Here is a 25,717-nt window from a genome sequence, read left to right as displayed (position 1 = left end):
AATTGTGCCCCGTTAATGAGTTCTGCCTAGCAACAAGTGCAGCCATTCTGCTTATGTGCATGCTAGTTTTTAATAAGGCAAAAACACACTTGTTAGCCTGGCTTGGCAACATTCCTAAGTGGGTGGCGACCTACATTCTTTCATTTTTAAAAAACAGTATTGTTTTTCGTAAAAAAAAGCAGCAATGCTACAAAGCAGCGTACACCAGACCTATATTTAACCCCACTGTCATGGGAACTGTCAGGGCTAGTGGGAACACTTCCACGCCGCCCCGGTGGGTGTGGTGTGGTGTGGGATGGTGCAAGGGGGCAGGTATAGGAGCTACCTCATTCCGGACAGTCTCGCAGAAAGCCTCACACTCGGCGTGTGCGTGCGTGGGCGTGTGAGTGTGTGCGTGTGCGTGAGTGAGTGAGTGTGTGTGTTCACAGTCAGGCGCAGGACGCGTGGAAAAAAAAACACTCCACCGGACGGACGCTTCCACGATGAGAGGCTGCTCCGGCCGAGCCAAACACGCACAGATCCAAGGCAAGGCGGGTAAGAAGGAGCTTTTTTTTTTTTATTATTATTTTTGCATCCGCCGCGGGAAAAAGTGCGCTTGGCGCGGGAGGGAGACGTAAACAAGAGCGCGCGCACGCACGCACGCGCGTCCGCGAGTGGTGTCGTCACAGAGACCTTTACCCTACATAACAAAACGCTGCCTTTTCCTGCATCCCTTTGTGGCTTTATACTTGTTTTCCCACAACACGCTTTCTGCGCGACAAAAACACGCGATTTGTTTGTTCTTTATGACCGCGATGCATGTTTGCATGGGCGGTACGTAAAACATGCCATTAATTACGTATAAACATGTCATTAATGGCGCTGCTATGTTGCTGTGCAATGTTGTGGTTTTTGTTTATGTGTTATGCTGTGCTATGTTGTGGTTTTTAGCACCTTATGCACTCATATTGCATGTGCATTGTGTTTTTTTTTAGATGTTAACCCCCCCTATAGTCATCTTTTCGTGTATGTTTTTCAACATGTGCAATCATGTCTACAGTCCTGCCAAGTGGGCTGTTTTAATTGGAAAAGCAGCATAATGTAGGTCAGAGTTCCTCTATGGTGATATTAATATAACATTAAAAATAGGTGAACAAACTGACCTATATGTAAGGAGCCACTGTGTGCAATTCAAGCCACTTGAATACACTCTGCAGTTTTGTGTGTAACATTACGTTTTTTATGTATTATGAACACAACTACATTAAAAATACATCAGATTTCCCCCCTTATTGGTGTAAATACAATGTGATTCCTTGCAAGTCAGAATAAACAAGAGTGGATAAGAGGGGAATGCTGCCATCTAGTGGCCATTGTTCAGAAGACAGTGCTGTGTCTCAAGTCGCGCGTTTCCAACGTGTACACCAGGCCCGGCCCTAACCAATCTGGCGCCCTAGGCAAGATTTTAGGTGGCGCCCCCCCCCCCCCCCCACATCGGCAGTGAAGTGTATATACTCACAAGAAACCGAATAGCTTTGTCTTTGACCTTTTTTTTTTACTTAAAGAAATCAAATTAACAATCAGAATAGTTAACAAGATAAAAAAAAATATGAATAAATAAATGAATGCAAAAAATAAAAAATGAATATATGAAATACAATATTTTTTACATACATATTGCTTAATTTACATTAATGATGTGCACTTTAACAACTAGGCTTACAACTATACCTAATATATAAAGGGGTGGAAAAGTGACTATTACCTGCAGGGCAAACATTAGCTAACCAGAAGGCAATAACAATGTAAACAAAAAACACCTGCTTAAAAGATCTAATACAAATGTCCCTGAGGAATGTAAGGTGGGAGTACTGTAATTACCTAACGTTACATTATTATTTTCCATAACAATTTAGCCCCCTCCACAATATTAACCCGACGTTAAAACAGAACTAGCTATTTATTGATTAGCAATTGCCGAATCATGTAACATTAGCTTAATGCTAAAAAGCCAGGTTACTATCACATTCTGTAACAGACAAATCATTTCATGTAGGCTAACGTTACCTACCTGCTACCTCTTGTCTTTTTCTCGTTTCTCCTCCTCTTCTTTTCTCTTTTTTCTTCCCTGGGCACCTGACAGTTTTGGCCGTTTTGACATCTTGTGTTGATTTTTTTGATGTGGTGACGTCCAAAAAGAGTCATGATACGGGAAGGGAGGGGGCGCACCGTGCGGGGGGAGCGTAATGTTGTAACAAATAATATTTCTATAATATAGGCTTTACTTTGCATTTTAATTAACGTGGGATTATTTTTTGTATTTAGAAATAATAGTACCAACTTCTTTTTTTTTCTCCAACATTTGTGGCACTGGCGTGGCGCCCCCTGATGGACGGCGCCCTTAGCATTTGCCTATACGGCCTATGCCACGGGCCGGCCCTGGTGTACACATTATCCGTTACTTGTTTGCGCGCTTTACTAAAACAATTATAGCAATATATATCTGGTTTATTGTCTCCTCTCTTGTTTTAAAGTGTTAATTTCAAACACCCGAGTCAGAAAGTAGCCAAGGTTGTTAAGTGTGGTCAGGATTCATGGCTGCACACTCGCCAGTGTTTTGAGTGCAACATCCGGGTACTGGCGGTGGCTTGCCTCGCTTTGAAACGTGAACGCACTCAGAATGTTAAGTACGGAAGTGCGCAAATTTAAACGCAGCCTCGATTACTAAAACAATTATAGCAATATATATCTGCTTTATATTCTCCTCTCTTGTTTTAAAGTGTTAATTTATTTTAAACACCCGAGTTAGACCGTAGCCAAGATGGAGAGGGTTGTAACTTAAGTGTGGTCAGGATTCATGGCTGCACACTCGCCACAGTGTTTGAGTGCAACATCCGGGTACTGGCGGTGGCTTGCCTCGCTTTGAAACGTGAACGCACTCAGAATGTTAAGTACGGAAGTGCGCAAATTGAAACGCAGCCTCGATTACTCAAACAATTATAGCAATATATATCTGCTTTATATTCTCCTCTCTTGTTTTAATGTGTTAATTTATTTTAAACACCCGAGTCAGACCGTAGCCAAGATGGCGAGGGTTGTAACTTAAGTGTGGTCAGGATTCATGGCTGCACACTCACTAAAGTGTTGAGTGCAACATCCGGGTACTGGCGGTGGCTTGCCTCGCTTTGAAACGTGAACGCACTCAGAATGTTAAGTACGGAAGTGCGCAAATTGAAACGCAGCCTCGATTACTAAAAAACTATAGCAATATATATCTGCTTTAAATTCTCCTCTCTTGTTTTAAAGTGTTAATTTATTTTAAACACCCGAGTCAGACCGTAGCCAAGATGGCGAGGGTTGTAACTTAAGTGTGGTCAGGATTCATGGCTGCACACTCACCAAAGCGTTGAGTGCAACATCCGGGTACTGGCCGTAGCTTGCCTTGCTTTTCTGAAATGTCAACGCACTCAGAATGTTAAGTACGAAAGTGCGCAAATTGACACACAGCCTCGAATAAAAACGTTAACAACCATATCACGTGAATTAATTGTTGTGATAAGCCATACACGAGAAGTATTATAGACTAATCTGGATAATGACTGGACGTAGAAAACTCTTCATTCTCAGTTTAGCCCGGGAGCTCTTTAAATATTTTACCTCTTGGTCGAACACCGGCATTTCCTCTACTTCCGGTTAGTGAAGTGCAATACATCCTGTTACAGCAGTAAGGAACCGACTTTCACAATAAAGGTTTCAGCAGTAAACGTTACATTAATAATTTGGATAACTTTAAATTATTGGTACAATAACAATAGAATAGAACAGTGTTTTTCCACCACTTGTGCCGTGGGAAATTATGCAACTTCACCTAATTGGTCCCAAAAATATTTTTTTTCAAATCAATCATTATAATCTGCAAATAATGTGCCGTTGCTTAGTGTCTGTGCTGTGTAGAGCTCGGCAGGGTAACCACGTAAATACTCCACGTCAGTCGGTGGCAGCAGGTAGGCTAAAATACAAAACGCAAAACTAGTGCACATTTTCGAACAGTTTAAGAACAACATTTTCTCAACCAGCAAGGAATTTAGGGATTTCACCATCCACGGTCCGTAATATCATCAAAAGGTTCAGAGAATCTGGAGAAATCACTGCATGTGAGCGATGATATTACGGACCTTCGATCCCTCAGGCGGTACTGCATCAAAAAAGCGACATCAGTGTGTAAAGGATATCACCACATGGGCTCAGGAACACTTCAGAAAACCATTGTCAGTAACTACAGTTGGTTGCTACATCTGTAAGTGCAAGTTAAAACTCTACTATGCAAAGCCAAAGCCATTTATCAACAACACCCAGAAACGCAGCTCGATTGATTGAAACTTTTATTAGTAGATTGCACAGTACAGTACATATTCCGTACAAATGACCACTAAATGGTAACACCCGAATAAGTTTTCCAACTTGTTTAAATAGATTTGTGGTACAGATACATACTATCATCATAATACAGTCATCACACAAGTTAATCATCAGACAGATGCAAAGTGGAAAAGTGTTCTGTGGTCTGACGAGTCCACATTTAAAATAGTTTTTGGAAACTGTGGCCGTCGTGTCCTCCGCAACAAAGAGGAAAATAACCATTCGGATTGTTATAGGCGCAAAGTGTAAAAGGTTAATTGTTTTGTAAAAGTCGGAATGTGTCGGGTGAGACGAGGATGCTTTGTTGTGATCGCAATATGCAGGTAAAAAGGTGTATTATGCTTAAACCAAAAATGAACATAAGGAATAGGCAATGAAACATAGGAATGGCAATGCAAAACACAAATAAAACTGAACTGGCTACCAAGTAAACAGAAACAGAAATGCTGGACGACAGCAAAAACTTACGGCGTCCACAAAGTACATCCGGATGTACATGACATGACAATCAACAATGTCCACACAAAGAAGGATAGCAACAACTTAAATAGCCTTGCTTGCTAACACAAAGCAGGTGCAGGGAATAGCGCTCAAAGGAAGACATGAAATTGCTACAGGAAAACACCAACAAAACAGGAAGGGCCACCAAAATAACAGCGCAAGACAAGAACTCAAGCACTACACAGGAAAACACCAACAAATTCAAAATAAGGCACGACGACCTGGTGGTGTTTCATTATTTAATGTTTTCTGTTTCTGGTGTGCCCTTGGAATTTTTATTGAAAAAATACGTGCCTTGCCTCAAAAAAGGTTGAAAACAACAAACAAGAGGGAAACATTAGAATAGAATAGAATAGAATAGAATAGAGTTTTATTTGTCATTATTACAGTGAACAGGTTTAAAGAACAAGGAAATTGGAGCAGATCCCCTAAGGTGCATACACAATAATTTAGTAATATAAATAGTAAATAAAAAATAAGATATATATATATATATATATATATATATATATATATATATATATATATATATATATATATATATATATATATATACACACACATTTAACATTATTGCACATTATAGTCCGAAAAAAAAAATATATATATACACATTTAACATTATTGCACATTATAGTCCGAAAAAATCAAAAGACATGACACATGAGGACATGACGGACACATTAAAGAGATAAAAGACATGCTCAATACAATCTTGACTAATATGTGTTTTATTCAAACAGAACTTATTTTCTGAAACACATTCATGTTGAAGATGTACATTTTAGTGATGATACACGAGATTTTCTAACAAATATATGAGGGTGATAATAGTAAAATAACATTTTCCGGGCACAATTCAAATTGATTAATTTTTTTTTTTTTTAATTGAGACAAATATTATTTATGTATTTAATATTTGTATGCTCACTATGGTATATTATGTATTTATTATTTATGTATTCACTGTTCTGTTACAGAGAACAAGGAAATTGGATACAAATTGCTCTGGTATGAAAAGGGGTAGGATTAAAATAAGCTGTGCTTCTTCCTACTCCTTTTCGGACGTGCCGTAATGAAACAACTGGAATTGTGTGATGCATTACATTGTATCGTATGCATGTTCCAAATAAAATGAAACCGAACTAAAATAGTGAAAAGGTAGATATAGGGAAAATAAGGACAGAAGATTACACATCCAATTATTCCTAAAGTTAAAGAAATATCATTTAAAATTATTAATGGAATGTACCCTATTAGTGTTTTGTTTTTTTAAACAAAAATGTAATATTATGGTTGAAAACTGTTACATACGTCATGCTATGGAAGATGTGAATCGTTTATTTTTGGAATGTGATACTGTACATTTGTTTGTGGAGGAGCGAGATCAGATCAAATGTATAGAGATGTTCCCATTTACTATAGAAGAGATTATATTTGGTATATTTATGAAAGATAGCAACCTAGAAGTGATCATTAACATTACGTTGCAGGCTAGATTTTTATATATATATATATATATATATATATATATATATATATATATATATATATATATATATATATATATATATATATATATATATATATATATATATATATATATATATATATATATATACATATATATATATATATGTCTTAATAAGGTTATCCAAAAAATAGTGCTCGATACCGTAGTAGAGCGCAATATATGTATGTGTGGGGGAAAAAATCACAAGACTACTTCATCTCTACAGGCCTGTTTCATGAGGGGTTCCCTCAATCAAATCTCCTGATGATTGAGGGAACCCCTCACGAAACAGGCCTGTAGAGATGAAGTACCGTAGTCTTGTGATTTTTTTTCCCACACATACATATATATATATATATATATATATATATATATATATATATATATATATATATATATATATATATATATATATATATATAGATAAAAGTCAATTTCTGAAAGTAAAACCCAAATTCTCCCATTGAATTAATGATTTTAAATTGTTTATAAAACCTTGGACAATTGTTAATATGAGCCCTAAATTATTGTCCTTTTGAAGGAAGTTAAGTTGTTTTAGATAAGCCCATTGTTATTATGTTTATGTATTTGTTTATTTAGCTTTGTGTTGTGTCTCTTACTTTACTTTCTGTAACTTTTTTTTTTTGTTTGTAGAAAAATGTTAATTGCTCAACCGAGTGAATACCTGTAATATTTAGATATATTGGAAGTGCCTTTGTTTGTATATTGTCATACATGCTGTTTATGCATTCATTTGTTCGATAAAAAGTTAGGGAAAAAACATTGATACAAACATTTAAGAAAAACAAAAAAGACGCGTCATTTCTACTAACAGTAAAAAAGAAAAACAATGAAAAAACAAACAAAATTAACAATATATAATACATACTGTGTACGTCTGATTGCACCATGCACAGACAGACAAACAACACAACTAAATATTATATGTTTGTTTTAGACAAGAGTCCATGTGACTCTGCATCCCTAAAAATGTATGAAAAATAACATTTTGTAGTATATAAAACTACAGTACTGTCTAAGTTAAAATATTGTTTAAAAAGTCATTTGGTTTCATGCCTTTGTGAATTTGCAAACCGCTAAAATTATACACAAAGCAAACTATAATCTGCTACCAACAAATATACAACAATTCTTCTAAAAAAAAAAGGAGAAATATAATCTTAGAGAAAAATGTAATTGAAAACATTTGTACGCACGTACAGCACTTAAGACCTTCAGTATATCAGTATGTGGAATTAAATGATGGAATGGATTAAGCAAAGAAATCAAACAATGTACTATTATGATCCACTTCAAGAAACTCTTCAAACTTAAAGTGTTTACAAAGTACAATAAGAAGAACCATGATAAACATTCTAAATTTATTCCATCCATCCATTCATTTTTAAGATAATCTTACTCATCTCACCAATTATTTATTTATTGTGATTACTTATGGAGTATATTGTGAATAAATTGAGAACAGGAAGTGAAGAAAAGTTTTAGCAACTGCTATGTAAAGGAAAAGGGTTAGGATTACTAAATAAGCTCTGCTTCTTCCTACTGCTTTTCAAACATGTTGAATAAAGAAACTGAAAATTGTGATGTATCATGTTGTATGCATGCATGTTCCAAATAAACACAAACTCCAAAGTGTAAAAGATTCCCTATTTGGTTGAAATTAGTGAAAACAAATGAATAAAGTCGAAAATGCTCCCTGGTGCATTAAATGATCATGACAAATGGTTGTATTGTGTAAAATGTATGAAATATAGTGCAATAATATGGTTGTCTTGTGTAAAATGGATGAAATATAGTGCAATAATACCAACAAATGGTTGTCTTGAGTAAAATTTATGAAATAGTGCAATAATATTGTGTAAAATATATGAAATATAGTGCAATAATACAAACAAATGGTTGTCTTGTGTAAAATGTATGAAATAGTGCAATAATATTGTGTAAAATGTATGAAATATACTGCAATAATACAAACAAATGGTTGTCTAGCATAAAATGTATGAAATAGTGCAATAATATTGTGTAAAATGTATGAAATATAGTGCAATAATATAAACAAATGGTTGTCTTGTGTAAAATGTATGAAATAGTGCAATACTATTGTGTAAAATGTATGAAATATAGTGCAATAATACAAACAGATGGTTGTCTTGTATAAAATTTGTGAAATATAGTGCAATAATACAAACAGATGGTTGTCTTGTGTAAAATTTGTGAAATATAGTGCAATAATACAAACAAATGGTTGTCTTGTGTAACATGTATGAAATATAGTGCAATAATACTGTGTAAAATGTATGAAATATAGTGCAATAATACAAACAAATGGTTGTCTTGTGTAAAATGTATGACATATAGTATAGTGCAATAATACAAACAAATGGTTGTCTTGTGTAAAATGTATGAAATATAGTGCAATAATATTGTGTAAAATGTATGAAATATAGTGCAATAATATTGTGTACAATGTATGAAATATAGTGCAATAATATTGTGTAAAATGTATGACATATAGTGCAATAATATTGTGTAAAATGTATGAAATATAGTGCAATAATATTGTGTAAAATGTATGAAATATAGTGCAATAATATTGTGTAAAATGTATGAAATATAGTGCAATAATACAAACAAATGGTTGTCTTGTGTAAAATGTATGAAATAGTGCAATACTATTGTGTAAAATGTATGAAATATAGTGCAATAATACAAACAGATGGTTGTCTTGTATAAAATGTGTGAAATATAGTGCAATAATACAAACAGATGGTTGTCTTGTGTAAAATTTGTGAAATATAGTGCAATAATACAAACAAATGGTTGTCTTGTGTAACATGTATGAAATATAGTGCAATAATATTGTGTAAAATGTATGAAATATAGTGCAATAATATTGTGTAAAATGTATGAAATATAGTGCAATAATACAAACAAATGGTTGTCTTGTGTAAAATGTATGAAATATAGTGCAATAATATTGTGTAAAATGTATGAAATATAGTGCAATAATATTGTGTACAATGTATGAAATATAGTGCAATAATATTGTGTAAAATGTATGAAATATAGTGCAATAATATTGTGTAAAATGTATGAAATATAGTGCAATAATACAAACAAATGGTTGTCTTGTGTAAAATGTATGAAATATAGTGCAATAATATTGTGTAAAATGTATGAAATATAGTGCAATAATATTGTGTAAAATGTATGAAATACAGTGCAATAATATTGTGTAAAATGTATGAAATATAGTGCAATAATATTGTGTAAAATGTATGAAATATAGTGCAATAATACTGTGTAAAATGTATGAAATATAGTGCAATAATACAAACAAATGGTTGTCTTGTGTAAAATGTATGAAATATAGTGCAATAATATTGTGTAAAATGTATGAAATATAGTGCAATAATATTGTGTACAATGTATGAAATATAGTGCAATAATATTGTGTAAAATGTATGACATATAGTGCAATAATATTGTGTAAAATGTATGAAATATAGTGCAATAATATTGTGTAAAATGTATGAAATATAGTGCAATAATATTGTGTAAAATGTATGAAATATAGTGCAATAATATAAACAAATGGTTGTCTTGTGTAAAATGTATGAAATAGTGCAATACTATTGTGTAAAATGTATGAACTATAGTGCAATAATACAAACAGATGGTTGTCTTGTATAAAATTTGTGAAATATAGTGCAATAATACAAACAGATGGTTGTCTTGTGTAAAATTTGTGAAATATAGTGCAATAATACAAACAAATGGTTGTCTTGTGTAACATGTATGAAATATAGTGCAATAATACTGTGTAAAATGTATGAAATATAGTGCAATAATACAAACAAATGGTTGTCTTGTGTAAAATGTATGACATATAGTATAGTGCAATAATACAAACAAATGGTTGTCTTGTGTAAAATGTATGAAATATAGTGCAATAATATTGTGTAAAATGTATGAAATATAGTGCAATAATATTGTGTACAATGTATGAAATATAGTGCAATAATATTGTGTAAAATGTATGAAATATAGTGCAATAATATTGTGTAAAATGTATGAAATATAGTGCAATAATATTGTGTAAAATGTATGAAATATAGTGCAATAATACAAACAAATGGTTGTCTTGTGTAAAATGTATGAAATATAGTGCAATAATATTGTGTCAAATGTATGACATATAGTGCAATAATATTGTGTAAAATGTATGAAATATAGTGCAATAATATTGTGTCAAATGTATGAAATATAGTGCAATAATATTGTGTCAAATGTATGAAATATAGTGCAATAATATTCTGTCAAATGTATGAAATATAGTGCAATAACACAAACATAGTTCCAGTGTCGCTTCAAAAACTCTCCTGCCCTTGCCATTACGGTCAAGCAGCAGAAAAGCGGTTGCGCGCCTATGTTGGTCATTACGGCTCAGCCTCGGTCTCCTCAGCGACGACAAATCACGTGACATGAAGCCAGACGTGTAGTGCGCGCGCAGCCACCGACCAGCGAACCGCTCCGCTGACCCCGACAGTCCACCTGCGTCCTCGCCGAGCTCCTCTCATGAAACCCCGGTCCCCTTCGGAGCAGCATCACGGCAAAAGAGCCCGCCTGCCTCCCGCGGCGGCCTCCAACGGAATGGAGGACAACAAGCCGTCGACTCTACGGGAACTAACCCAGAACCCTCTGAAGAAGATCTGGATGCCGTGTAAAAATGGCCTTCCCGAGAGGCACATTTCTCAGAGGAAGGGTGCGTATGGCGACGACGTGGCCGCGGCTGTAACCAAACATTGTTTTTATATATATTTGTTGTTATTCTGGACGACCACGCGTGGGAAAAATGTCCGCTTCTGGTGCTTTGTCGGCGGCAACTACCGTTAGCAGAAGTGACGTGTTAGCTTCAATGCTAGCGCGCGCGCCTTCGTTTCACGCGACACTTCAAAGGACCGGAAAACGTTTTTTGTTTCGCTGTGCCGCAAAACGGTTAATGTAAATAATGTGTCACATAATATCAAATGTGCCACGTAATAGATAATGTGCCACACAACAAATAGATGATTTTCCACATAACAACTCAAGCACCAGTCTTTTCTGGCAAGCCGTGCACCGCTCGACAATGCGCATGCGTACAATACAGGCCCTTTGTCATCATAAACATCTTATACGGGTACGCAGCATCGAGCGCTACTGCCTACTGGCGCTGACGAGACGCGGGGCCGCCATCTTGGAGTGGTGATCCGTTCCACTCAGTGCAATTCATTTGGCAGGAGCAATGAACTGTCAGCGCATTTAATTCATCTTACCTCACTGAATACCACTGATTTTCACTTTGGCAGGAGCAATGAACTGTCAGCGCATTTAATTCATCTTACCTCACTGAATACCACTGATTTTCACGTGCTGTTTTTGTCATACGTGTAGCTATGATAAAGGATGTGTGTTTTATTATTCATAGTTTGCTTAACAGTAATAGAATATTTTTATATGCTATAATTGACCAGTAGTGATGGGTTGATGAGGCGTCATGAAGCGTTTCGACACATTGCAAAACTGTATTGATACTGTGTCGATACTGTGTCACTAAATACTGACATCTGGACATTAAAAATCCTTACAGGCAACCTATGGACCGACTCAACTGACACTGATTTTATGACCTAGTATATACAATAATATAAACCAAGTCATTGTATTTCATTTAGGATTATTTCATATCTTCATTTAAATAAAAACATATTTTTATCTTTTTCAAATACAGTCAATAAATAATGTGAACATGTATCATAACTTGGAAATCTAAGAGAACGTGTTGTGAATGAGGATGCTTGTGGACTGGGATTTTTTTTGTTTTTTTTACACATTTTTATAAAAAAAAAAACAGTTTTTCCATCCATCCATCCATGGGCTTCACGGTGGAAGAGGGGTTAGTGCATCTGCCTCACAATACGAAGGTCCCTAGTAGTCTTGGGTTCAATCCCGGGCTCGGGATCTTTCTGTGTGGAGTTTGCATGTTCTCCCCGTGACTGCGTGGGTTCCCTCCGGGTACTCCGGCTTCCTCCCACTTCCAAAGACATGCACCTGGGGATAAGTTGATTGGCAACACTAAATTGGCCCTAGTGTGTGGATGTGAGTGTGAATGTTGTCTGTCTATCTGTGTTGGCCCTGCGATGAGGTGGCGACTTGTCTAGGGTGTACCCCGCCTTCCGCCCGATTGTAGCTGAGATAGGCTCCAGCGCCCCCCGCGACCCCAAAGGGAATAAGCGGTAGAAAATGGATGGATGGAGTTTTTCCAACGTATTCAATTTTAGACGATTTCTCTTCTTAGTTATTTCTCCGGCTGTAGAAAAGACCCGCTCACAGGGCACAGAGGAGGCGTCGGTGCGACACAGTTCGCGTATCGGTCACGGTGACCGAAACAGCTCATGGTCGGTCACGTGACTTTCTAAAAGCGGTACGCGCACCGACACAGGGTTTTGCTCTATGAGCTCGACGCATGCGCCGATGCATCGGTGTTGCCGGACCCATCACTAGTGACCAGACATCCGAGATCAAAACTGGGAATATAATCCCAGTTAAGGGAGAAATAAACGGTCCGCTATTTTTAAATTCAAGAAACAATATAATTAGGTTATATATACATGCGTATATCCTACATAATTGGATTGGAAAGATAGATTAAATTTAGACTTGTATAATACTGTATAGCCACTGTCTATCTGATTGTCTAGTTAGCTAACATATATTGCCCCCCCCCCCCCCCCCCCCCCCCCCCCCACACACACACACACACACACACACACACACACACACACACTCACTCACACAATCAAAAGTATAATGGGGTGAAAGCAACATGCTATTAGCTCATCACAAGTCGGTGATTAAAGGCAGGTTCCAAATTTCTTTGGAACTTTGCTGTCGCCACGATGCTGGCAGCTGCTGCTACCGCTACAGAAAGGAGAGAAAAAAAAGATTACTAGATTAAACAGCCTTGAATTATTGTGGCCACTAGGTGTTGTGAAAGATCAAATTACTAGTGCAAAAGCATTCGTCGTAAGGTTAGTGTTTTTCTTATATTTGTGTCAATATATAAAAGCATATTTTGTGGCTTTCACCAGATCGAATATTTTGCATAAACTGTAGGGTGGCTACTGTGTTGTAAGAACATGTACTAGAAGGGATGCTCTTTCTCTCCGCTCTGTCCTCTGACCCAGTCATCTGTGCAAACAGTGACCCAGTTTGGCAACTGGCCGTTAACTGTGTGCAGATGTGTTGGATTGTCAAATTGTTGTATTTCACAACCGTCTCCTCTAGCTTTTTTTTCCCATTATTCTCAACACAGTAGAAAAATATTTGCCGTGTTTTCCGGACAAAAGAGCTCTTCAATATTTAAGCCGCGCCTGCCAAATTTTAGAAGAAAAAAACAATTTTCCTACATGTTAGCCGCACCGGACTACCGTATTTTTCGGACTATAAGTTGCAGTTTTTTTCACAGTTTGGCCGGGGGTGCGACTTATACTCAGGAGCGACTTATGTGTGAAATTATTAACACATTAGCGTAAAATATCAAATAATATTATTTAGCTCATTCACGTAAGAGACTAAACGTATAAGATTGCATGGGATTTAGCGATTAGGAGTGACAAATTGTTTGGTAAACGTATAGCATGTTCTATATGTTATAGTTATTTGAATGACTCTTACCATAATATGTTACGTTAACATACCAGGCACGTTCTCAGTTGGTTATTTATGCCTCATATAACGTACACTTATTCAGCCTGTTGTTCACTATTCTTTATTCATTTGAAATTGCCTTTCCAATGTCTATTCTTGGTGTTGGGTTTTATCAAATAAATTTCCCCAGTGCGACTTATATGTTTTTTTCCTTCTTTATTATGCATTTTCGGCCGGTGCGACTTATACTCCGAAAAATACGGTACAAGCCACGGATATATATACGTTGTGAAATTAGATATTTATACCGAAATATTTTATAAATGTTTATTTACATACCTTAGCTGTTTCCAAATGGTGCCTGTAACACAGCAGTAATTCTTTTAAAAATGTTTTGATTATTTTTTTTTTTTTTAACACGGCAGTAAAAGGGCTGATCAAATAAAACGGAAGTCATCGTCATGGACCCACAAGCTGTTGAAGTTAGCTTTCCACTCAGCTAAACAGACTCAATAACTATACGGTGTCGTTTCGGTGAATTTACAAAACTGCAACATTACAAACAGAATGTAAGTTTACAATCCTAACACAGACGATTGTAAAATTGTGTTAGCATATTAGCTAATGCTAACAACGCTAGCTTTATTACGTTATGATAGCACGTACTAATATGCATGAGACTATGCATCACACATGGGACGGTTTAGCAAGTAAGAGTTTTTAAAGTTATATTGTAAAACTTACACACGTTGCTTGAATGAATAATTATTTCGAGGCACAAACAAGAACTACATTTTCAACCCGCAGCATCTGCACTGAGAAAACTCGTCCAAAAGATGGCGCAATAGCACAAACAATAACACACCTTTTCAGTGTCTCTAGGTGTAATATGAAAACTATTTGCTGAATTAAACATTATGGCCGTTTGGGAAGAAAAATCCATAAATGGGGTAATCACGCTGTCCTCCTTCCTTTGCAGTGTGTATGACCAACTGTCCTACACTGATAGTGACGGTGGGCCTTCCTGCCAGGGGGAAGACTTACATCTCCAAGAAGTTGACCCGCTATCTGAACTGGATTGGGGTTCCCACCAGAGGTACTTCTTTTTTTTAGTTGTTCAATGTCATGAATGTTGCGCCTGAATAGAAGATAATTGCACTAATGCAAAATGTTACATTGATTTGTCATCCTTCTGTCCCTGGCCTCCGTTTCGTCCAGAGTTCAATGTAGGACAATACAGGAGAGAGTGTGTGAAGATCTATAAGTCCTTTGAGTTCTTCCGTCCAGACAACGAGGAAGGCCTGAAGATCAGAAGGTAAGAGTCCCTTGAAGTATGTGATGCTTATTTGTACAATTTACGTGGGATGTTTGCAGGCAATGTGCTTCGACAGCTTTGAACGACGTGCGACAATACCTAACAGAAGAAGGAGGCCAAGTGGCGGTAAGTCCGACGCTGGGCTAAAAGTGTCTTAAACCCGGTCTGCGGTCCTCAGACGTTGTCTTCCTCCTACGCAGGTTTTTGATGCCACAAACACAACAAGGGAAAGGAGGAAAACTATCATCCAGTTTGCAGAGCAGAATGACTTTAAGGTATTCTGGATATGCGTAGTTGGAAAAATGCATTGAATTAGTGGAGAGTTGTTATTGTAACAATTTTGCATATTTGTCCAGAATGCATTTGCAAAAAGTAAGTCAAGAACAAATATGTTTAGAAGTACAAACTTTCTTGTGTCGCTCATTTTAATTTATTTATTTTTTTATGTCAAAAGTCAGGGCTATACCGTATTTTCAGGTTTTTTTTACTCAATATGACAGTAATGTTCTTAGAATCCTGAGATAATGTGTTTGAAGCAATAAAACATAGTTTCAAGCATAACCCCAAACCATACTGTACATGCAATATGTTTAATAATCCTTGTATTAATGTATCTTTGCGAGTTTTACTAGAAACATGTGCTTTTGTAAGGTTTGCAAACACAAAAATGAGGTTTTTTTTTACTCAATATGACAGTAATGTTCTTAGAATCCTGAGATAATGCGAAAAAAGCAATACAAAAAATGTATTCAAGCATAACTCTTAAACCAAACATGCAATGTGTCTAATAATGCCTGTATTAATGTATCTTTGTGAGTTTTACTAGAAACATGTGCTTTTGTAAGGTTTGCAAACACAAAAAGTAGGGTTTTTTTTACTCAATATGACAGTAATGTTCTTAAAATCCTGAGATAATGTGTTTTAAGCAATAAAACATAGTTTCAAGCATAACTCCAAACCATACATGCTATAATAAGGCCTGTATTAAAGTATCTTTGTGAGTTTTACTAGAAACATGTGCTTTTGTAAGGTTTGCAAACACAAAAATGTGTTTTTTACTCAATGACAGTAATGTTCTAAGAATCCTGAGATAATGCGAAAAAAGCAATACAAAAAATTTATTCAAACATAACTCCTAAACCAAAAATGCAATATGTCTAATAATGCCTGTATTAATGTATCTTTGTGAGTATTACTAGAAACATGTGCTTTTGTAAGGTTTGCAAACACAAAAATGAGGTTTTTTTTACTCAATATGACAGTAATGTTCTTAGAATCCTGAGATAATGCGAAAAAAGCAATACAAAAAATGTATTCAAGCATAACTCTTAAACCAAACATGCAATGTGTCTAATAATGCCTGTATTAATGTATCTTTGTGAGTTTTACTAGAAACATGTGCTTTTGTAAGGTTTGCAAACACAAAAAGTAGTTTTTTTTTACTCAATATGACAGTAATGTTCTTAAAATCCTGAGATAATGTGTTTTAAGCAATAAAACATAGTTTCAAGCATAACTCCAAACCATACATGCTATAATAAGGCCTGTATTAAAGTATCTTTGTGAGTTTTACTAGAAACATGTGCTTTTGTAAGGTTTGCAAACACAAAAATGTGTTTTTTACTCAATATGACAGTAATGTTCTAAGAATCCTGAGATAATGCGAAAAAAGCAATACAAAAAATGTATTCAAACGTAACTCCTAAACCAAAAATGCAATATGTCTAATAATGCCTGTATTAATGTATCTTTGTGAGTATTACTAGAAACATGTGCTTTTGTAAGGTTTGCAAACACAACCATTTTTTTTTTTGCTCAATGTGACTAATGTTCTAAGAATCCTGAGAAAATGCGAAAAAAGCAATACAAAAAATGTATTCAAGCATAACTCCTAAACCAAAAATGCAATATGTCTAATAATGCCTGTATTAATGTATCTTTGTGAGTATTACTAGAAACATGTGCTTTTGTAAGGTTTGCAAACACAAAAAGTAGTTGTTTTTTTACTCAATATGACAGTAATGTTCTTAGAATCCTGAGAAAATGTGTTTGAAGCAATAAAACATAGTTTCAAGCATAACTCCAAACCATACATGCTATAATAAGGCCTGTATTAAAGTATCTTTGTGAGTTTTACTAGAAACATGTGCTTTTGTAAGGTTTTCAAACACAAAAATGTGTTTTTTACTCAATATGACAGTAATGTTCTAAGAATCCTGAGATAATGCGAAAAAAGCAATACAAAAAATTTATTCAAACATAACTCCTAAACCAAAAATGCAATATGTCTAATAATGCCTGTATTAATGTATCTTTGTGAGTATTACTAGAAACATGTGCTTTTGTAAGGTTTGCAAACACAACAATTTTTTTTTTTGCTCAATGTGACTAATGTTCTAAGAATCCTGAGAAAATGCGAAAAAAGCAATACAAAAAATTTATTCAAGCATAACTCCTAAACCAAAAATGCAATATGTCTAATAATGCCTGTATTAATGTATCTTTGTGAGTATTACTAGAAACATGTGCTTTTGTACGGTTTGCAAACACAAAAAGTAGTTGTTTTTTTACTCAATATGACAGTAATGTTCTTAGAATCCTGAGAAAATGTGTTTGAAGCAATAAAACATAGTTTCAAGCATAACCCCAAACCATACTGTATATGCAATACGTCTAATAATGCCTGTATTAATGTATCTTTGTGAGTTTTACTCGAAACATGTTCTTTTGTAAGGTTTGCAAACACAAAAATTAGTTTTTTTTTACTCAATATGACAGTAATGTTCTTAGAATCCTGGGATAATGCGAAAAAAGCAATACAAAAAATTTATTCAAGCATAACTCCTAAACCAAAAATGCAATGTGTCAAATAATGCCTGTATTAATGTATATTTGTGAGTATTACTAGAAACATGTGCTTTTGTAAGGTTTGCAAACACAAAAAGTATTTTTTTTTACTCAATATGACAGTAATGTTCTAAGAATCCTGAGATAATGTGTTTTAAGCAATAAAACATAGTTTCAAGCATAACTCCAAACCATACATGCTCTAATAAGGCCTGTATTAATGTATTTTTGTGAGTTTTACTAGAAACATGTGCTTTTGTAAGGTTTGCAAACACAAAAATGAGTTTTTTTTTTACTCAATATGACAGCAATGTTCTTAGAATCCTGAGATAATGCAAAAAAAGCAATTCAAGCATAACTCCTAAATTAAACATGCAATATGTCTAACAATACCTGTATTATTCTTTGGCAGACCATATGCCTGATTATAGGTCAATAGGCAGGAGTGAACAGGTAGCAACAAAACTACTTGTGATGGCCCAGATGTATCGTAGCAATAAAGTTATCATTTGCTTGAGAAGTGGTCTAAGCACACACATTTTTACAAAAGTAGAAGTGGAAGTTTTCCACAGTAATTATGGCTCCGGTTTATATACTGAAAACCCCTGCTCTGCAAAAAGTAGGAAATGTGCTTATGTGTCACAATCAGAACATCATTTACACACTATTCTAGTCTACTTCCACATAGGACCACACCAAGGTAATGTACAACAAATGAGGTGTGTGTGTGTGCATTAAAAAGATATCCAAAGACTCACCACCTCAATAGTGATGCATTTTTTCACTGACTATGGCAGTTCAATTCCAACACATAGATGATGATCATTTGACCAATCAATGGACTCCCACCAGCCACCTCCCTATATGCTCACAAAAAAATAGCACGCTGCAGATCTGTCATTTAGTACCTTTTACAGTGTACAAATGATACCAGACCGAAGTGTTTGGCAATAATAACAAATATTAAGCATCATACTTTGATTTTCTTGTCTTCTTTTAGGTGTTCTTTGTGGAATCTGTGTGTGAAGACCCAGATGTCATCCAGGAGAACATTGTGGTCAGTGTCCTTAATGATTGCGTTGTATAACACTAATCTAATTAATTACTTTTATGTATGTTACAACCGATACATTTGATGTAACATGGCATGCTAGTTTTGATGTGGTTGTATGTCCAAATGACAGTGTCAGAAGTGCAGGAAATACCCTTTTAACCAATTAAAAGTAACAACCAGCACCACACTAAAATTAACTTGATATCACAAGGAGGAGGCAACATCACACAGCAAACGTGGTACACGCGCACACACACATACTACTACGAGGGGATAATGAACAACAAATCAATGATGGAAGTGACAAGCTTGCCATCTTACAATACCCCTTTTGTGGACAAAAAGCTAAGAGCTAAAATCCTGCTTGCACTACCATTTTAAAGGCGCACACACTCTGCTCTCATGAAACATCTCAACTGCATATGCCAGATATTTTTTATTTTTTAAGTGACACATTATTTATTTTCCCTAGTTACTAATTACATTTATTAAAGAATAATTCCGTTAGTTATTCAATTACTTTTTAGTACGGTAACGATTAACTGTAATTTATTTAATTTTAATAGTACATTTCTGAACACGGCCTGCACTTATCAAGGACATGATGTTAGGACTGAATAACTTTGTCAGTTGGCTTCAGTGCATTGTTGTTTCTGTCTAGCAAGTGAAGCTGGGCAGCCCCGACTACACCAACTGCAACACCGAGGAGGCAGTGGAGGATTTCATGAAGAGGATCAAGTGTTACGAGAACTCCTACGAGACCCTGGATGAGGTTTTGGACAGGTGCGGTGAAACTGAACATTTTAAATGATAGTGAATGTCGGAAGACATCAACACAATTGTTGCTAAATTAAAAGTATTTAAAGCATACAGGCACTCATGAATGTAGATTTTGAGGTCTCTGGTCCTACTTTTAGGGATCTCTCCTACATCAAGATCATGGATGTGGGTCAGCGCTACATGGTCAACAGGGTGTTGGACCACATCCAGAGTCGGATCGTCTATTATCTCATGAACATCCACATCACGCCTCGCTCCATCTACCTGTGCCGCCATGGGGAGAGTGAGCTCAATGTAAAAGGTCGGATTGGAGGAGACTCTGGCCTTACGCCAAGTGGCAAAGAGGTGCGGCTGACATGACCTGAAGGATGAAAAGCAATGTCTTATCTGCATAGATGAAAGTCAAACCAGATCTTCCTCCTCCACCCATGTTTTGACAGTTTTCCAAGAAGCTGAGCCAATTCATTCAAGCCCAAGGCATCAGTGACCTGAAGGTGTGGACCAGTCAGATGAAGAGGACCATCCAGACAGCCGAGGGTCTCAGTGTGCCTTATGAACAGTGGAAGGTCCTGAACGAGATCGACGCCGTGAGTGCCGAGCTTTTTAATTGCTCTCCGTCTTGTGTTTTGAATTGTAGCCTCAGTGTGTTTGATGCTACTTTTAGGGCGTATGTGAGGAGATGATGTACGAGGAGATCCAGGATCACTACCCTCTGGAGTTTGCGCTGAGGGACCAGGACAAGTACCGCTACCGCTACCCTAAAGGAGAGGTCAGTGGATGTAGTATAAAGTTGGAAACATTCTTAATATTGTTCAAATCATATCAACACTGTCAAAGCTTAAAACTAGAGATCGACCAATGTTTTTTTCAGGGTCGATACAAATTATTAGACAATAAGCAGATATTTATTGGCACTAAAAGTTATTCAAACATGAATTCTCTCTCCCTGTCAGCTGCTTTTTTTTACTCAGCTCCTTGTTAATGTGGGTGGATTATTACATGTTTTTATTGCAGCAATATGGTTGTTAAAGTTTAAGGGGAACTTAACTTTTGTGGGAATTTTGCCTTTCTTTCACAATCATTATGAAAGACACAACAATGGATGTTATTTTATTATTTTTGCATTCTAAATATTAAATAAATGCGATCAAAAGTCTGCTTACAACGGAGCCTATGGGAGCTGTTCAATTCTGCCTATGAAAACGTCCAAACACCTCCATTAGGGTTTGATATATATGATGTAAGTATATATGTAATGTAGTAACGGGCACATCTATAAATAATACATGATAAATGGGTTATACTTAGGGATGTCCCGATCCGATATTGATATCGGAAATCAGTCCGATATTAGCCAAAAAAGTGAATATCGGATTTTATCGGACTGAATCTAAAAACTCCGATATAAGTGCTCCGATATAAGCTGTCCATTTACCGCTGCAGCACGTCTATAATAGGTGACTCTGGTTTAATCACACTCCAACACAGTAGGTGGCGGCAATGCCCCTTAATTAACGTTGGTGCCGGCCGCGGAAGAAGAGCGTCTCTGATCCAGCATGCACAGCCCACGTGATCACAACAACGACAACGCGTGTGCTTGCAGCAAAGTGTAGTGATGTCGGCTGTGTGGAAGTATTTTAACCTAAACTCGGACAAAGACGTTGCCGCTAAATGCAACATTTGTCAGGCGCAAGTGTCCCGTGGAGGGACAGAACCAGGAAGGTTCAATACAAGCAACCTCATCGCACATTTGAAAAAACACCACAAAAAAGAACATGAGGATTTTCGCGAGAGCAGCAAGGCGAAGCAACAAACCTCTGGCTCGCTTCAGCAACCCACGCTGGCCGAAAGCTTTGCAAGACGTGACAAACTACCACGGGACAGCAAAACGGCAATGGCCATAACAGAAAAGATAGCCCAGTTTATTGTGCTTGATGACCAGCCCCTGTCGGTGGTGAGTAATGTCGGGTTCAAACGCTTAATGGAGCACCTCGAACCTCGCTACATTATTACTAGCCGCCACAAATGCTTATCTTCTTAAAAAAAATCTCCACATTATGCTCGGACTGCAGAAAGTGGAGAAGGAGGAGGAGGAGTAGTAAGGGTAGTCAGCACTGACTGATTATTATTTGTTTTATGCTCTTGTTATTAGAGTGATATGTTTATTGTGTTTACACTATTTTTCAGTGAAGACTAAGAGTAATTACTACATTGTTTTGGGCACAGTCAGTCAGTGAAACTGGAGCTGTGAACTCTTAACTTAGAGCAGTTGGACAGTGGACAATATTGTGTTGTTTTTGTTGTTTTTGTCCCTGCCCACAGTTGTTTCCAACATATGCTGACAGTAAAAAAATAACTGAAGTGAACTTGAATTGTTTGCACTTTAAAACGTTTTTTTTTTTTTTAAATTGGATTTATTTAGGTTATTTTTCAGGGTCTTCTAATTTATTTTTAATTTATTCTATTCAATTGTATAATTATGTTGGTATTAGTGGTTATTTTGCACTTTAAATATAACATTTTGTTTTTATTGGATTTGTTGAGGTAATACTCTTATGTTGAAGGTTAAAATCTATGTAACCAATTGGTTAATAATAAATGGGTCAGTTTTTCCTATACCTACTCTTGCTGACTATTGTTTTCTGTTGTAACACTACAACATCAGTAACAGTAACATCACTTTATCAAGCCTTTTCTAACATTCCACACAACAAAATAAGGAATAAATATATGTATGATTCGTGCCTATATCGTATCGTATTGATATCGGTATCGGCCAATACTCAAGGCTACAATATCGGTATCGTATCGGAAGTGAAAAAGTTGTATCGGGACATCCCTAGTTATACTTGTATAGCGCTTTTCTACCTTCAAGGTACTCAAAGCGCTTTGACACTATTTCCACATTCACCCATTCACACACACACTTGATGGCGGGAGCTGCCATGCAAGGCACTAACCAGCAGCCATCAGGAGCAAGGGGTGAAGTGTCTTGCCCAAGGACACAACGGACGTGACTAGGATGATAGAAGGTGGGGATTGAATAACATCTAATATTTACGTAGTTTGACCATTGTAAGCATATGCGGCACATTAATTTCAAAAATGCATCATAATGTTTGTTTTATTTTGTTTCCCTTTTCACTCATTTCTGCTCACTGCAGACTTATGAGAGCCAACAAACATAATAAAACATCACTTACTGTACAATATCTGCTGTCAATAGGATAGGGACTGCTCGGATGTTCATATATTCCCATTTAGATGGAGAATGTCCTATTATCCCTGCGAAGAAACAGGGTGGGGGAGCGGAGAAAGAAGGGCTTTTTGTGTCTTCCTTCCCAGTCCCAGGTCCTCTATTGCTGTCAAAGTGTCGCAACTTGTCGTATTATATCCGCCGCCATCTAATTTTCAGGTGAGATGTATGATTTATGATCTAGAAGGAGCAAGAAAGCAAAAAAGCAGCAGACCACTCGAAGATGTAAACACTGGGACACACAGAAGTGATCATGGCGCTGCTATAAATAGTTTGTCTGTGTTAGCACTTATAATAACAATATCACTAATACTTGGTTAATATTCAAGTCACGAAATGTAAATGGGGTATTGATGGCGCTTTTTGAATGGTTATTTATCAGATTTTATGGAGCTCCCATTGGCATTGACTTTTATTTACGTTTATTTAATAAATTTAAAAAATCCATCTGTTGTCATGTCTTAGTCTCAATCATAATGATTGTGAACGATTGGCAAAATATCCATCACCCCTTGTTTGTTTGATGTACAGTACTCTATAGTACTTTGTACACTTTGAACACAATACAAACATTCACTAAAATAGGGACTTTTGTCAAGGCTGGAACCCAATATTCATATTTACATTTTTCTTATGGGGTACTCTGCTTCACTATATGAACTTTTCTATTTAAGAACCCTGTTCAAGAACCAATTAAGGTCGTAAATCGAGGTTCCGATGTCGTTTAAAAAAAAAAAAAAAAGACATACTGGTAAAAACAACAACAACAATATATATCAAAATGCCAAATATCCGCACCGATAATTGGTCAGTCTCTACTTGGAACATTCTGAATTGTGGCATCTATAAAAAAAAAAACCAGAGGCACTGACACACACACACACACACACCCAAGATATATCTGCATGGCCACTTGCACTTGGGCGGCCTCCCAGACACATTTGGTTCTGATTGGCTGCTGGTGTGGTTCATCCAGTTTCTTACGTGAATGCTAGTGTAGACATATGTGATTACATGAATGCCTTTGGGGGAATCTTGTTCATTTTTTTAAAACCAGCATTAGCATTGAAATATATAATGGCATGCATTCATTTAGTGGCCACAACATTAGGCACACCTGCACAAACTCCAATGAGATCCAATATGAGATGTGTATAACAATATATTTGCCCTTAATAGGATACGCATACATACTAAACTGGGAGGTATTCATTAAACAATGTTTATTATTGTGCTTGTAATGTTCAACTGTAAACAAAATATTAGGAACACCGCTGCAGTAGGATACTACAAAGAGTGCAAATGACTTATTTTCCAGCAGCGCTATTCGAACAGAACATGAGCATGGTTTTATTATCTAAAACCTGGTCCCATTTGTGCTCTAAATGTGCTTTTCTCCTCCCGACTCAGTCCTATGAGGATCTGGTGCAGCGCTTGGAGCCGGTCATCATGGAGCTGGAGAGGCAGGAGAACGTTCTGGTCATCTGTCACCAGGCCGTCATGCGCTGCCTGCTCGCCTACTTCCTGGACAAAACAGCAGGTGAGTCTCTGCATGGTTTCCCCAAGGACCGAAATGTATCTGTGGTGTTGCAAGGAGCCAACTAAATGGCGTCGTCGTTTATTCTGCATAATTGGCCGTGAGGCTGAACTCACAGTGTTTTGTGTTGTCGGGTAAAATAAAGCTTTCTGAATTGTGTCATTAGAAATACTTGTCAGGTTCAAACACTGATGACATCTATTAAACAGACTAGAAGCAAGGAATCATGCAGAGACAGAGTTAAATTTTGCTCAATGAGTACACTTAGTTACAGTTCCAACCTACGCTCTAAGGTACAGTCCCACGTGCTCCTCTATTTATTTGGGAGGTCCCTGGCTACATCACTGAGGCTGCTTCTGAAAGAAAGGGGGTAATTTCAGCGGCCCCAGTTAGACACAATATATGATTATTCATGAAATGGAAATGTGCTGCCACACGTGTTATCGCCCTGTCTCTGCTCTGTCTGCGTCAAGGCACTCGATGTTCGCCCTTGGCAGTCAGCAGGCCGAGTCTGGACACAAACACTGATACGAGACCTTTGCACAGATAGAAAAATACAACTTCAGCACAATTGATAATAACTATAGCAACGGCCTTTAAGCATAAGAGTTGTGAGATAATTTATGCATCATTATTCTAACATTTACATCATTATTCAAGGTTGGTCTTTTCTTGTATTTTAGTGAAGTTGCTTACTAAAGGTAAACATGATAGGCTACTAGTTACTGCTAGCAGCTACACAACAGCTAAGCACACAGTAGCACATAAGCTGGACATACGTAACAAATAAATTAAACGATATT

The 25,717-nt window shown here is 36.5% G+C and overlaps 1 protein-coding gene across 3 annotated transcripts in view; it reads left to right on the top strand.

The window, feature by feature from the left end:
* The first annotated feature begins 351 nt into the window (after positions 1-351).
* Positions 352-25,717, top strand: part of pfkfb4a (6-phosphofructo-2-kinase/fructose-2,6-biphosphatase 4a) — a 42,780-nt gene continuing 17,414 nt past the window's right edge. The window contains exons 1-11 of one of the 3 annotated variants that reach the window (XM_061932735.1): positions 352-534; positions 15,105-15,221; positions 15,344-15,440; positions 15,500-15,566; positions 15,641-15,715; positions 19,288-19,344; positions 20,003-20,124; positions 20,259-20,466; positions 20,562-20,708; positions 20,786-20,890; positions 24,788-24,917. In XM_061932735.1, coding sequence (XP_061788719.1) covers positions 483-534; positions 15,105-15,221; positions 15,344-15,440; positions 15,500-15,566; positions 15,641-15,715; positions 19,288-19,344; positions 20,003-20,124; positions 20,259-20,466; positions 20,562-20,708; positions 20,786-20,890; positions 24,788-24,917 — 1,177 coding nt within the window. In that variant the 5' untranslated portion in view covers positions 352-482. Of the gene's footprint in view, positions 535-10,948; positions 11,199-15,104; positions 15,222-15,343; positions 15,441-15,499; positions 15,567-15,640; positions 15,716-19,287; positions 19,345-20,002; positions 20,125-20,258; positions 20,467-20,561; positions 20,709-20,785; positions 20,891-24,787; positions 24,918-25,717 lie in introns of those variants that run through there. The other 2 variants (XM_061932734.2, XM_061932733.2) reach the window with 2 other exon arrangements.

Source organism: Nerophis lumbriciformis, linkage group LG38 (genome assembly GCF_033978685.3).
Source record: "Nerophis lumbriciformis linkage group LG38, RoL_Nlum_v2.1, whole genome shotgun sequence".
NCBI classification, from domain to species: Eukaryota; Metazoa; Chordata; class Actinopteri; order Syngnathiformes; family Syngnathidae; genus Nerophis; species Nerophis lumbriciformis.
Note: the sequence above shows the minus strand (reverse complement) of the source record. Positions and strands in the feature narration are given on the sequence as shown.